Source organism: Schistocerca nitens, chromosome 3 (genome assembly GCF_023898315.1).
Source record: "Schistocerca nitens isolate TAMUIC-IGC-003100 chromosome 3, iqSchNite1.1, whole genome shotgun sequence".
Classification (NCBI taxonomy): Eukaryota; Metazoa; Arthropoda; class Insecta; order Orthoptera; family Acrididae; genus Schistocerca; species Schistocerca nitens.
The window spans coordinates 817505060-817520997 of record NC_064616.1 but is presented as its reverse complement, the minus strand read 5'-3'; the positions used below and the strand labels follow the sequence as shown (position 1 = coordinate 817520997).

At 39.3% G+C, this 15938-nt stretch overlaps 1 protein-coding gene across 1 annotated transcript in view; it reads left to right on the top strand.

Moving 5' to 3' along the window:
- Positions 1-15938, top strand: part of LOC126248840 (uncharacterized) — a 413487-nt gene that overhangs the window by 277121 nt on the left and 120428 nt on the right. Inside the window, exon 9 of the mRNA XM_049950258.1 lies at positions 13511-13585. Coding sequence (XP_049806215.1) covers positions 13511-13585 — 75 coding nt within the window. The remainder of the gene's footprint in view (positions 1-13510; positions 13586-15938) is intronic.

The following is a 15938-nucleotide window of genomic DNA, read 5'->3' as shown; positions in this document are numbered from 1 at the left end:
GTGTAAAATTATTATTTTGCCACTTGTGTGGTACTGTTTCTTCACCGACGATATGTATGTGTATACTGTTAATATAATAATGTAATGCACTTAAAATAATGTTAAAGCTCAAAACCTGTATCCCTGAAAAATTAGGCCTAAGATCGCATATGCACGATATTGACTTAATGCATTTTGAAAAGAAATAAAAACTTTTAATCCCCAGAGTAGATACGGCACTACTAAATATATATATGACAAAAACAACTTAAATTCTTCATTTCATACTTACATAAATGTCTTAAATTTGTATGGAAACATACACCTCAAGTAAGTGGAAACTGGCCCTTAGGTCTTTTTTTGTCTGGGAAATACTTTGGAATGAGTGAAACCTTCAATAGACAATATGGAATAGGCTCTAAATAACTTCCTTGTGGTGTAATGTTAACTTAATTGACAGTTATTATAGAATCAACTACTTATCTTCATGAGCTTAATATTTAAGTGTGTGCGATCTGTGCCAAGGCTGCCAACACTTGTGAGACTATAGAGCTCTTAATGCCTACACAGCTATTGACAGTTTCCCTATACTGAACATACAAGACTTCACCCACTACCTTGCTGCCACCACTATTTTCAGCATCTTAGACTGTAAGAACGCATACTTCCAGATATTGAGGAGTGCAAAGGACATTCATAGAACTGGGATTATCTCACCTTTTGGTTTATAAAAATTTTTATATATGCCATACAACCTCAAGAACACAACTTGGCAGCAGTTTATTGACAGTGTTCTGTTAAGACCTCCATTTTGCTATTCCTACCTGGATGACATTCTCAACTTCTCCCCTACTCAGGAAATGCATAAACTGCATCTTAAACAAATTCTTGATGTGCTCGCTGTCAATGGTATAGTGATTAATGATGACAAATGCCAACTTCAGCAGCCTGGACACGTCATCAATGCAGCTGTATTCGCCCTACACCACAGCAAAATGACCTCATCCACCTACTGCCACTACCACAGAACTTCCATGAGTTACATCATTTCCCAGGCGCGATTACTCTATTTACTAATTATAAGACAAGGATTTTTTTCCCAAATTCATCATTTGGAAAAACATGGGATTGTCTTATATTATTAGATTAAACTATTGCTCCTCATATCAATGTTTTTAGATTGTTTAATACATTAATACAAGAGTCATCTTACATTTACAATGAAAGCTTTGGCTATTAAGCTTCCTTACAAATTTATTCCACATACTTCAGATGGGTAGGGCATAGAAAACAATGCTCTCATTGGAATAGGCTCAAGATTTCCTAGTATGCCATAGTGCTTAATACAGTATTGACCTTGCTTGAACAATCACGTGACATTTGACGTGCGGCGCTACTGTTATGTGCAAGGGATATGCAAGAAACTATGAACTAGCCACACAAAAATCTAATGCCCTGCTTAAAAAAATGACAATTTTGTGAAACAAAGGAGGAAATAACATTAAATTCTATCAACTTACAAGGTTTTGTTATATTTGAACAGGTCTGCAACAAAAGTTCTCATGCATGTAGGGATACGGATACATATCATACATTTATGTGCTTTGTAAGTAAATGTAACATTCAAAGATGAAAATCTCGTCTTTCAGAAACCACTGCTTGATTCGGAACCATATTCTATTTGGTTTGAGAAACTGTGATGATTTACAAAGTGGGTTGAAAATGAGAAATTTGGTCACTGTTCACGTATTAGAATACCAATGAAAAAGTCAGCAGCTTTGAAGCAAGATGATGACATTAAGATGGAGAGAGAGAGAGAGAGAGAGAGAGAGAGAGAGAGAGAGAAAAGAACTTTAATTCAGAATTAAATGTATAACAAACTAACTAAATCACATTCAACTAACTGCAATTGTTGGCACAAGAATAAATTACAGTGGAAAGACCCATGGTGGAGATAGTACCAACAGACATCACAAGGTTGCAGAACAAGCAAAAGTTCCAGAATTGAACTGAATAGTGATTGTGATCTTTGATTTATGTATTAGTTGCCATACTTACTTATGACCTGTACCCTAGAAGATAATGCAGTGCATGTTTCGCTATTGCTCAAGTACAGCACTTTGGATGGGTTCAAGGCAGGAACAGTGCACCATTTCAGATAACCACAATGACCATGGGGTGGGGAGCAGTGAGCAGGCAACAGATTTCATGGTGTTGCTAACCTTGGCTGTGTGTACTGCATACTTTGGCCTTTTATGAACATGTACCATGTTTAAACTGCAGTTTGCTCAAATCCATTTGTACTTGAAATCAAGAGACTTTATAATTAGACACATACTTAACAATATCAGACATTTCTGCATGAGATGCTCAAAGTCCAGATTGGGGCTAGTGATGTGCTTCCGTACTTTGGGCAGTAATGTTGTTGATGCTCCCCGTGAGGTATGAAGGGAATGATAGAGGGTGTGTCAGCTGCTGGTTCAACACAACCAGTGAGAGAGTGGGAAGCAGACGATATGTTTGGAAGCAAGAGACATTGTTACATTCTCATAGCAGTATAGAAGGAAGTTCGTTATGTGTGCTCTCAGGTCCCACCGTCACCACAACCTCAGAAATCACAACATACTCTGAGGACGTAGCCAACTATTTGTAACAACAAAGGTGTAAGTTCCACAGCTGTCTTGTTATGATGATGATGGTGATGATGATTAAAACTAGTGATACCACAGATGGCAGGCTAAGTAAAGAAAAAAGGCAGTAAAGATAAAAATTAATGTAAAAATATATTTCTGTTCATTTTATCAGTCCTTGTCTCATCAGAATGTAGACAATGAACAAATGACTAAGTTTAGAATAGGTGTAATGGTAATTTTTTAAGTAGATGCCTTTTGTCAAAATGAGTTTGCAATTTCGATTAGACAGAATATTTATTTTTGTTCACTCAAGGAGCATCTTAAAAAAGGGAGTCATGTGATGCTCAGGTAAATGTGGTAATTTCTGTTGGTGCCGTCTCCCTTGCAGCATTCACAAAAGTTCTCGCAGACAAGTATACTACCAGTAAACATAAGCTAGAGTGGATCCCTCACGTGTAGCATGCATTCAAACAAATAGGACTGTCTCATGCAAGCCACGACATTGGCGCAGTCACTTTCACATACTCAACTCATGAATACTGTCGACATGAGTGACTTCACTATTGGAACAGTTCTGCAACAAGAAGTGGCAGGCATACAGCAGCTTCTCCACTTTACTTCCTGCTGCACAGTGCAAGTAGTTGCCCTGCAACTACTGGCAGTGTACTAAGAGGTTTGTCAGTTCAAAGACACTGTGTGAGGCAGACCACTTCACATTGTCACTGACCATTGAGCTTTAGCAAACTCAATCTGTTATCCTTTGACAGATATGTGCCCTCAACGATTCCACCCCATCGATTATACAGCACAGCTCGTGACTGATGTTAGACACCTGCATGGCTTGAAAAACATTGTCACGAACTGCCTCACATGCATCAACATCCTCTCTGCCCAGATAGAATACAGCAAATTTGCAGAGGCACAGCTACAATACCAACAACTCATGTATTTACTCATCGATAACATGACCAACTTATGGCTGGAATGTTACCCAGTTCTGGGCAAAATTAACAAATCTTTAGTGACATTTCACAAAACTGCACTTTACTCTTTGTACCCAAGTCACTGTAGAAATTCATGTTTGAATAGTTTCACAACTTGTCACACCTTTTCATTTGCCCATTGACACGACTTGTCATGGAATGCTTTGTGTGGCCTAATGTAACAGTTGGTTACATAGGGTGAACACATGAATGTGTGTGGCCTGTCAACTAAAGAAAGTGGGACATAACACAAGATGTGATTTGGTCAGTTTGAGATACCAAAAGGATGCTTTCAACCTGTACTCCTCAATCTGATAAGGCCCTACCCAAGTCTGAAAGCTACTAGTACATACTCTTGGTCATTGATGGCATCATGTGGTGCATAGAGACTGAACTCTTTAGAGACATTGCAGCAGAATTGATGGCCGGGCTTTCGTCAATAATTGGATCTCTTGTATTGGTTTGCTGGCCTCTATGAGCACCAATCCAGGTCAGAAATTTGAATTGGCTTTGTTCAATGAACTATGTAATATCCGTTCCATTTGTCGGTAATGTACCTTCACATGCCACCAACAAAGCAATGGTCTCTTCAAATGCTGACATTGTACTTTGAAAGCTGCCCTCATGTGCCATGGGGGTCAGTGGACCGAGGCTCTTCCCTGGGTACTGATGGACATTTACTCCACACACCAGGATGACACTGATGCCTCCCTGGTGGAGATCATATCTACATCTACATTCTGCATATACATGCATACATACCCTGTAAGCCACCATGTGGAGCATAATGGAGGTTACCCTGTACCACTACTAAGAATTTCCTTTCCTGTTACATTTGCAAATAGAGTGAGGGGAAAAATTATTGCCTATATGCATCTGCATGAGCCCTAATTTCTCTTATCTTCATGGTCCTGACACAAAATTTACATTGTCACAGTAGAATCATTCTGCAGTGAGCTTCCCAGTGCCGGTTCTCTAAATTTTCTCAATAGTGTTCCACAAAAAGAATGTTGCCTTCCCTCCAGGGATTCACATTGGAGTTCACAAAGCATATGTGTAACTCTTGCATATTGTTCAGATCTACTGGTAACAAATATAGCTGCCCACCTCTGAATTTCTTCGATTTCTTCCTTCAATCCAATCTGGTACAGATACCAAATACTCAAGTGGTACTCAACAGTATGTCGCAGTAGTTTCCTACACATAGTCTTTCTTACAGATGAACCACAGTTTCCTAAATATGTTCCAGTAAACTGAAGACAACCATTTGCCTTCCATACAACAATCCTTACTACCCATTCCATTTCATATCACTTGGCAACATTATGCCCAGATACTTAATCGACGTGACTGTGTCCAGCAACACACTGCTAATGCTGTATTTGAACATTGCAGGTCTGTTTTTCCAACTCGTCTCCATCAACTTACATTTTTCTACATTTAGACCTACCTGGAATTCATCACACCAAGAATGCTACTCACTGTGCCTGCCAAATACCCTTGTCTCTCATGAATACTTGCCATTTAGGACAGATACTGGGTTCTGTTACTTATGAAGTCATAGAGCCACTCACATATCTGGGAACCTATTCCATATGCTTGCCCCTTCATTACAAGTCTGCAGTGGGGCAGTGTATCAAATGCTTGTTAGAAACCTAAGAATATGGAGCCTCCCTGTTGCCCTTCACCCATGGTTCCAGGATATCGTTTGAGAAAAGGGCATGACAAGTTTTGGATGAGAGGTTCTTTCTAAAACTGTGCTGATTAGTGGACAGAAGCTTTTTTGTCTCGAGGATATTTATTATATTCAAACTGAGAAAATGTTCAAGAATCCTGCAGAAAACCACTGTTAATGATATTAGTCAGTAATTTTGTGGGTCTGTTCTTTTTTTTTTCCTTATATACAGGAGTCACCTGTGCTTTTTTCTAGTCACTTGGGACTTTGCACTGGGTGAGAAATTCACGATAAATGAAAGATCATTAAGGGGCCAACACTGTAGAGTATTCTTTGTAAGACAAGTTGGCATTTCATCTGGAGCTGGTGACTTCTTTGCTTTCAGCTCTTTCAGTTGTTTCTCTGTGCCAAGGATGCTTATTACTAAGCTCTCCATATGGGAGTCTGTGTGATGGTCAAATGATATTATGTTTGTATGATTGTTTTGCATGAATGGTTTTTTAAATACTGAAATTTAAAACTTCAGTTTTCCTTTTGCTGCCACAAGAGATTGATCAAGAAGTGACAGGATAGAAGCCTTAGACCCACTTAGTGATTTTATGTAGGGTCAGAATTTTCTGTGGTTCTCAACTAGATCTTTTGCTGAGGTATGACAGTGGTGGTTGTTGTACGCTTCACACATTGACCTTTTTACAGCCACATAAATTTCTAATAACTTTTGCCTATTATCAATTACATGTTCTCATTTGACCTGAGACTGCACCAGCCTTTGCTTCCTCAGCATTTTCCAGAATTTGTTGTTAAGCCATGGTAGATCTTTTCTTGGCACATGTTCCTCCAGAGCATGATTTACAATCCATTTAAATTTTGCTCATAATTCTTCTCCAGCCATCTTACTGAAATCAAATAATGTCAACTTCATTGTCTAAGTAGGATGCTAAACACTGCTGATCCACTCTTTCTAGCAAAAATACTGTCCTAGCTTTCTAGGTTTAATCTGCCTTTTGATTTATGTTCTGTGAAACACTAAATCTCTTAGAGCTTTCTACTTCAGATTTCAGTCAGCTTTCAGACCTGTGAATAGTTTGAGCATGAGAAATTTCCTGGAGGGCAGTAAATGCGAGAACTTTGTTACGAATACTTTGATAATTTACCGACAAAATTTTGACAGTCTATTCATCAGAGTACCTTGATCTACAACCTAGACTAAGAAATCTTCATGTGCATTCCACAAGTTCTCTGCAATTCGAGTAGCTGCTTCCTTTGTGTAGTGCACCCCTGACCTATCAACGAGAGCCTTTACGATTCTACAATTCGTATATGATGAAGCACTCATTCTGCTGGCAGATGTTGTACTCCTGCTACAGTTCATATTGACTATGGATCTGCCTGCTGTCAGATTTTTGAAACAGCATATAACCCCTCTCAGAGAACATTCATCCACGAGGCATTTGCTGACTGTGATTTCTTCATGCTTCATGATGATACCATCCGGCTAGCACTCCAGTGTGCTCTAAGGAGCACTGTGTCATTACTAATTGTCACCGTTGTCTTATCCCAGAGTTATATTCTACAGACCCTTAATTTATACATTTGAGGAAGCTGATGTTACCAAAATATTCATAAAACTTTTGTGACACTTTTGATGTTGTAGACTAGTAAAGTAGGCATCTTCTGAGAGGAAACCAAAGGATGCCTTCAAGGTTTTTTATGTGGATGTAGTTATGGAATAACTTTGGAGACCACTGAAGCATGTACATTGGTCATTGGCATCATTGCTAATAAAGTCAGGAACTACATAGTAGGCACTGGGAAGTCTAGTCTTTAAATTGAGAAAAAAAATTAACACTGTCCTGTCCATGGCTAAACACTGGTGTCAATGCGACAAATTAAGGGTTGTAGCAAATCAGACTGTTTCATTGTTGATGGAAGGCAAATTGTGAGGCAATAGGAGTTCTTTTATTGGACTAGACTGTTCGGATTAATAGGCAAGTCAGTAGCTCTCAAAGTGAATAAAATGTAATTGGTATATGCAAGAATGCAGAATGTTTAAAAACTGGTCTTCTAACACATTGGTACCACATGCAGCTATAGGAAATAAGCAAGGAGGAAACTGAATAAATTAGAAAATCAATGAAGAATAAAGTGTCATATGGTTATGGTGAAATATTCGGCAGTTGTATGGTGATCAGTGCACCATACATCAATTCTGTACTCTGCCACTTGCACAATGTGTTGAAATTGGTTTCCTAACAGACTGAATTACTCATTTGTAAAACCAGTTTATAAAAGGGATAAGGAAGTAATGAAGTCAATTACATACCAATATCCTTGCTACAGGTGTTTTCAAAAGTTTTGTTTTGAGAAAGCAATGTGTGAGAGAGCAAAATAAAACCCCTGTTAACTGAACTAAAGGGGTGAAAGCCATTTTTGACAATAATCGTTTTGGTTAGATGATGAAAATCTAATAAGTACTACAATATTTTGTATTGCAATTACAGTATGCAGTTTTGAAAAGCTTTGAAGGTCAAACATATTCAAATATCTCTTTGTAGGCTACACTTATCTTGTTTATTAAAGATAAAATAACATTTATAGGATTACAGTACATTAACATACAGTATACTGTACATAATATTTTGTAGCAAAATGCGGGAATACATATGCACTGGAAAGAAACGATCACTCAAATTCACTATAGTGGGCAGTGTAGCTTTGTTGGGACAGCTGAGTCAGTTGGTGGGGATGTTACTCAAGGTCAAGCATTCACCTCTCCCAACTAACTGCAGCAAGTGCACTTTCACCTTGAATTATTTCCATGAGTACGGTCTTTTTTTTCCCCCTCAGGTAACTAGGGTTTCAGTTGAGCTAAGTTTGGTTAACTGGGATTTTATTGTCCAGACAATTTGTTGGCATATGTGTAACTTGGCTTCGAGAAAAAGCATCAACAGAATATGCAAATATTTTTTGTATGTAAGACACTTGCAGCGCTAAATGTTAAGTTTAGGATAGCAGGTGCCATCTTTTGAGTAAACAAAACCATTTATTTTTGTGGACCATGCTATACTTAACATAAGTTGGAACATTACGGAATTATGAGGAAAGTCGAATAATTATTCATTTCATACCAAGGGAGGGAGGGGGGGGGGGGGGGAAGTGATCCAGTCTCAACAAACAGAGGTCAGATCAGAATCTTATAATGTGCTGTAAAGTGTATGGTGCCACAGGGCTCTGTTCTGGGATCATTGCTTTTCATGGTAAATGATATGTCAGTCATCTGTCTGTAAACATGAAAATTGATTTAGATATGTATATGTTTGCAGGTGACACAAGTGACGTTGTGAAACAAGTGGAAAACAGTGTTAATCATATAGCAAATGAGGTAGTGAACAACATTCAATAATGTTACAGAAAACAGATGTGCACTTAACTGTTGCAAGGCACACTACTTACAGTTTCTGACATGGAAGACTTGAAGTAGTGAAATTTAATGTCATATTGTGGTAAAATAATAAGGAAGTGGAACGCTCAAATTCTGAGGACTGGCAAAAAGTCCTCTCAGGATCTGGTGCAAAATCTAAATGTTACAATCTTCATTATTAGAATAATGTCCTCTGGCTAAGACACTGAAAGACAAAAGCTTATTTACTTTGCATACTTTCAAAGTTATATCCCACAGTATAATATTTAGGGTCTGTTCTCTGCATTCACATGGAATGTCCTTAGTGCTGGACATGAACACTCCAGGGAGGAAGTATACACAATTTATGTCACCAACCTAGGAAGGAAACTCAGCAGATGAAAAGGGTGTGAAGAGACAGGCAGTGCAAGTGTTGTCAGTCATGTTTGGTGAATCTCACTTTATATTCTACGTAATAAGAAAACCTGAAGATTGGTGAGGGATGCTCTCAGAATGAAGAGGCTATGATTTTCAAGTCAGAGTGGACTGTTTCTTCCCTGTATTTTTAAGTCTCTTGTGTCTTAAATTGGGTTTTATATTTTGCTCACTTAAATTTCTTTCTGACTTAGGCCAATTTGTTGTAGGTCATATGCACCTTTCTAATTCAGTTTCCATTTCAATTTTCTAAAATGCTGTACAATTTTTCTAATCAGTTGGCTAGGACTCATTCTTTGAATGTTCCTGCACAATGTTACCATTCTCCTAATTTTGAAGTTATTAATTCAAATGTTTCTTCCTAGTATCTTTCTTTTCTGATTGCCCCCTTTTTAGTTGATCATAAAATTAGTATTTTTGGTATGTTTGTGCATTATGGCCGAATTACTGTCTTGTAAGGATGGATTTTTTTATTGCAACCCTCTTTTGTGAAGTTAAACGCTAAGTTTGTCATAAGTAATTTTGCTTTAATGATTTCTTTTTCTCCTCCATCTGCTAGATACAAAAATTTGTCTGTTCTTCTGAGATTCCATTCTTTGTGCTTAATTGTCACAGTGTGGTTTTGGTGTTTGTCATTACCTCTATCCATTTTACACCCAATTTATATTATACTTCTGAAATTAGTTTCTGTCAATTTCTTCTTTTTCAGGAACATAGTTGAACAAGACTGAAGATAGTCCCTCACCTTGTATAACTCTTTACTGAATCTCAAATGAGTCTGAAATTTCTCCAATAAAATTTACTTTAGGTTTTGTATTTGTTAGTGTTTATTTGAAGAGCTCCTCTGTTTTCTTGTCTGTGCCACTTTTTCCATGGTTTGGAATAAAGTTCATAGACTCATAAGGATTTTTAAAATCTGCAAATGTACACCAGTACAGCAAATGTACCAAATTCTTTCTTGTACTATCAACTTCAGATTGATGATTTGTTCTGTGCATGACCTACCTCTCCTAAACTCTGCCCATTATTATCCAAATTCTGCATCCAGCCATTTTTATATTTCTCCAAGAAGTGCTACAGAAAAGATTTTGTTTGCCTTATTTTCTTCCTCCTCTCTCTCTCTCTCTCTCTCTCTCTCTCTCTCTCTGCTCTACACTGCTTTTATAATCCACTGAAATTCTCAATGGAAGTAAATTTTTAAAAAATTTGAAGTGAATTCAGTAAGGTCCTTCCCTTTACAAATCAGCATTTTTGAAGCAACTAAGGTTTGCAGAAAGACACTAAACATCATGAAGTACCACAGCCACAGGTCATGATGAGCAGACACAACACTTCTGTTCTAGTTCTACAAGTTTTATGTTGGGTCCCGTCTGCATAATTGTAGTTCTTCCCAGTCATCCTTAAACTTCCAGTGGTCGCACCTAAAGAAGTTACACAGTAGGTCAAATTCATGACAATAGTCATCCACTGAGTTTGTCTGTTGTATATGATTATATAATGTATTTTTATTCCTATTAATATGTATTATTGCCATAATATGTATTATTGCCATAATATGAGTTCCAAAAAACAAAATATACATTAAAATGGTTTATTTTTAATTATGAATCTTAGTTTGTATAAAAATAAGTACAAACACAAAATGTGAAATACACAAACTTCATAAACTTTTACAACATACTTTACAAATGTTATTTTAATCATATATCAGTTCCATTTGAGAGTTACACATGTCGGAACAATGATCTGGGCATGCCCAATCTAGACACTTTGAGCACAACCTTCTTGTAGTTTTATTTTTTGCTCGACCACAGATCTGACATCTCCCCCTTGCACCTGCAGGCCAGTGTTCATTTTGACTTGACTCAAGTAAAAGATCACCTCTTTTTCCTAATTTCAACTGGCGCCTGAGGATTTTTGACACATTGTTGTATTTGGTGTGAAATCAGCTCCCAGCGAAATGATTCTGTAAAATCATCTTGTTTTACTGCTTTATAGCCATTATTCACTGATTATATGCACTGTGCGTGTATCCCAGACAAGTTCAGAAGATCAAAGAAAATAACAGCAGGCCATCTCCTTGTGTTCCTCGCCACTGAATAGTTTGCACAAAGCTGATCCACCACATCAACACCAACTTTTTGCTTATTGTAAAAAGTGACTATTTTGTGTTTTCTTTTGTCTCCAGTAGATACATCAATTAAATCATCCTCGTGCATTGAAGATACCAGAATCATGGATTTGTTTTTTCTTTGGGTGTACGAAACAAGAGTCTTATTTTTTTTTTTTAACGGAAAACAGAAGTATTCAGTTGCTTCTTTTTATTTGGTAGGAACTTTTTTGGCAGCTCCCTTTTATTTTTTATTTATTTTTTTTCTTCCAAGTAATGGTTCCACCAGAGGAATACTGGAAAACGAATTATCACCAGTAATATTCCTATTAGAGCTATAAATTGGTTTGGCAAGGCAAAGGACATCTTTTCCAGCACTGCTGACTAAATAAGGCCCTCATTCCTATTTTCCACAGTAAACTTCTAAATTCATTGTGTACATCATTCTACAATCTACTAGTGTGAATACTTTTATTCCATATTTGGCAGGTTTGCTTGTAATAAACTGCCAGAAGGAACACTTCCCCCTAAAAGGAAGCAGTTGTTCATCAACTGTGAGGTATTCGCCTGGTGTGAAATAACGCTGAAAATTCTTTATAAATTGTTCCATAAGGTCACGAATTGGCGCTAGCTTGTCTGATTTTCTACTGTCTGCTTTTGTGCTGTAGTCATCAAAGCAGAGGTACCGCATCAGAAAATGAACCTATGCTCACTCATTGATAAATACACTACTGGCCATTAAAATTGCTACACCACGAAGATGACGTGCTACAGACGCAAAATTTCACCTACAGGAAGAGAAGATGCTGTGATATGCAAATGATAAGCTTTTCAAAGCATTCACACAAGTTTGGCACTGGTGGCGACACCTACAACATGCTGACATGAGGAAAGTTTCCAACTGATTTCTCATACACAAACAGCAGTTGACCAGTGTTGCCTGGTGAAACGTTGTTGTGATGCCTCGTGTAAGGAGGAGAAATGCGTACCATCACGTGTCTGACTTTGATGAAAGTCGGATTGTACCCTATCGTGATTGCGGTTTATCGTATCACAACACTGCTGCTTGCGTTGGTCAATTTCCAATGACTGTTAGCAGAATATGGAATCGGTGGGTTCAGGAGGGTAATATGGAATGCCGTGCTGGATCCCAACAGCCTCGTATCAGTAGCAGTCAAGATTACAGGCATCTTATCTGCATGACTGTAATGGATCGTGCAGCCACGTCTCAATCCCTGAGTCAGGAGATGGGGACGTTTGCAAGACAACAACCATATGCACGAACAGTTCGACGACGTTTGCAGCAACATGGACTATCAGCTCGGAGACCATGGCTGTGGTTACCTATGACGCTGCATCACAGACAGGAGCGCCTGCGATGGTGTACTCAATGATGAACCTGTGTGCACAAATGGCAAAACGTCATTTTTTCGGATGAATACAGGTTCTGTTTACAGCATCATGATGGTCGCATCCATGTTTGGCGACATCGTGGTGAACGCACATTGGAAGCGTGTATTCATCATCGCCATACTGGTGTATCACGTGGTGTGATGGTATTGAGTGCCATTGGTTACACATCTTGGTCACCTCTTTTTTAGATTGACGGCACTTTGAACAGTGGACGTTACATTTCAGATGTGTTACGACCCGTGGCTCTACCCTTCATTCGATCCCTGCGAAACCCTACATTTCAGCAGGTTACTGAGCATGCTACTTAGCATGATGATGTTAAATTGAAAAGCTGTTTTTCAACTCATTCCATCTGGATACTCTCCTCCAGCAGCTCGTACTTAGTGCACTGGTGTTAATGTCCACCCTCAAATCTCATATATTCCACTAACTTCTGCTTGCTCCTCCTTTCCTTGTTCCAATTCCTTGTTCTCACTCCTTCCCTGAAACTAGCTTTCTCTTCCCATATACAACCTATTTCCATTACATTTTGTCTCAGTGTTGCACATCTTACTTTCACTCTTGCCTCTTTTGGTCCCTTACTCACCTGTACTACTGCTCCTTCGCTTGCACTGTCCCTAGCATCCCTACCTCTCTTACCCTGCTCATGGAGAAAATGAAGCAATAATGCATATGTGTGCACACATGTGACATGCGTACACACTTCCTGTAGTTTCATATTCACTTTGGTGGTTGCGAGTGTGTCTTTTTATTATGGTGGTAAAGCACCTTGAATATATGTTGTGGAAATGTATTATTAGGAAATGCTTGATGTTCAGTGTGCAACATATTTTATTTGAAATATTTTGATAGTTTTTGGAATGGATATTAATTTTGTTTCAGTAAGTCCCTGGGAAGAAAGTGATGATAATTATGAACAGCCTGTTATGTCCCCATCTCAAGCAGAAGCTGATGATGGTGAGTGCACAAAATTTTAACAACTCTTTAGTAACATGAATAGATGAATTTTGTGAGATGTTCACAAACAGAAATTAGAAAGCTCTTTCTCTGTTGACATACATTCATTTTGGGCAATCCTTTTTACTCCATAGATTAAATTCTTATTTGGAAACATGTAGCTTAATACAGTACATCATGGAAGTGGTCCATGAAATACTTCATGACCAACCAACTTGGTGATATCAAGTCTTGAAAATTGTATTTTGCTTTGTATTAGGCACAATCCCACAGCTATTAAGTAAAAGTGTGCACCATCAAGATGATGTATTAAGATTATTTTAGCTTGTCTTCTGTCCTGCGGCGTAGGTACAAACTTTTCATCACTTGCTCTGGTGAGTTCACTGAACCATGGGGAAATGAACACATGTCCCTATATGTCCTTAATAGACTGAGTTCATGAAATGAACAAAACACTAACAGGTTCAGAACATAGTGAAGTTGGTGTAGCAATACAGCTGTGCCTACTCAGTAATCACTCAAGACCAGGAACAAACTAAATCAATTTGGCTCTTAACTGGTGCGATACAAACAACGACCAAGTACAGCAAGTAGTGAGCCACACTTCAAGTTTGGGTCACAGGCTCTGTGATAGTCACCACCGGGTGGCTTTATGTGACACGCATATCTCTGCAGTGGCTCACTTTATTCTGGCAGCCTGCAGCGACTGCTCGCAGCCTTAGTACCTCTTGACATGTCCATGTTTGTGCTAGGTGGGAGATTCAAATCACTTTCAGATACAAAACCTCTCATTCATTTAAACAGTGTGTTGGTCGTGAAGTGGCCTGACCTATGCCAACTGTGTCAAGGACAGGTAGAAGGTGAAACCAAAATCACCACCAATAGCTCAAACGACATGTCCTCCATGGCCAGAGGGAAAGTGGCATCAATTGCATGGACTGAGGCACTGAGGCCCAGTAAATATCTCAGAGGTGCAAGTTGGGTCACGTGTGGTGACACCCAGTAGTGCTGCCCCATCAGAGCCTGAGAAGGGTTTGGGAATGGCATGTCATGCTATTGGCAGAGTTGATTGCGGTGGCAGACCAGCTGCTTCTGGCTGACTGCCACCTCAAACATCTGTGCCCCCCCCCCCCTCCCCACTTCCCAATTGCCAACCATGACTCTCTAGGTCCACTGTCCACCTGGCATTTCAGCTAAACATGCATGCCCATATGTGACAGTCAACATGGTTATATGGTTGGGAGTGGGGGCACAGAGCGTGCTCTGCTGGATGTGGAAGGTCAGACAGGGTCATAATCGGTCCCTGTGCAAAATCTTGGCCAGGTTACACCCTTCAACATGGATGGACTGGTACATGCCCAGGAATCTGGGCAGTGCATCCATTGAGTTTGCCACCATCAAAATTTTTTCATCAGCAGCTTGAATGTACCGACCAACTGCTCGACTTCTGAATTGGACACCAGTTGCAACAGGGTGGTGATCAGGTGCTCGATATAACTACGTATAAAAAAATCCTGAAATGATGAAGCCATAAACTGTGGTCCATTGGCAGAAACTAAAGTAGCTGGGGCTGCTTATATAGCAAAGATAGTAGATACGGCCCATACCATGGTCCTGGAGGATGTTGTAGATACCCATACTACCATATGGAGAATTGAAAGGGCATCAATGACAAACAACCAACCATTCCCTGGAAGGGGCTGGCAAAATCTGTGGGTTCTCTTTGCCATGGATGGTCAGGGTGGACGCACAGGTTAAAACACTGTGCGGAGGCTGACTGGTTGTGCACACAGACATAGCAATTGCAGATTGTCATTCAACAGCAACATCTATGCCCAGCCAGTACACATGACACTGCGCCAACGCTTTCATTTGGCACATTCCCCAATCTGCAGTGTGGATGAGTTGTAATATGCAGAGCCAGAGTGTGGGAGGGACTACCACCTAATGCTCCATGTCATCCGCGACTAACAACATGACTCCTTCCATAACATTAAGTCTGTGCCTGTGGGAAAAGTAACGACACCACTCTGGGTCCACATCTTTAGGCAAATGTTCAGTCGGGCCCGCCACACCATGGACAACACCTGTTGAAGGAGCAAATCTCAACTTTTCTCTGCTGCCACGTTGCCCGCGACCAGTGGTGTGCCACTGATTCATGTCCAATGCAAAACACAGCATTTCATGTCTGTCAAAATTGGCATCAGGGCCACACAGCAAACGAAACAGGGCATTGGCCGTAGAGTGTTGCATGGTAGTTCTGTAACAGATGTCATAAGTGCAGTTACTAAGAAATGTTAGTTACATGTTTCATAGATAGCTTGAACGATTCTTTTGTTGAAATGATGTGGAA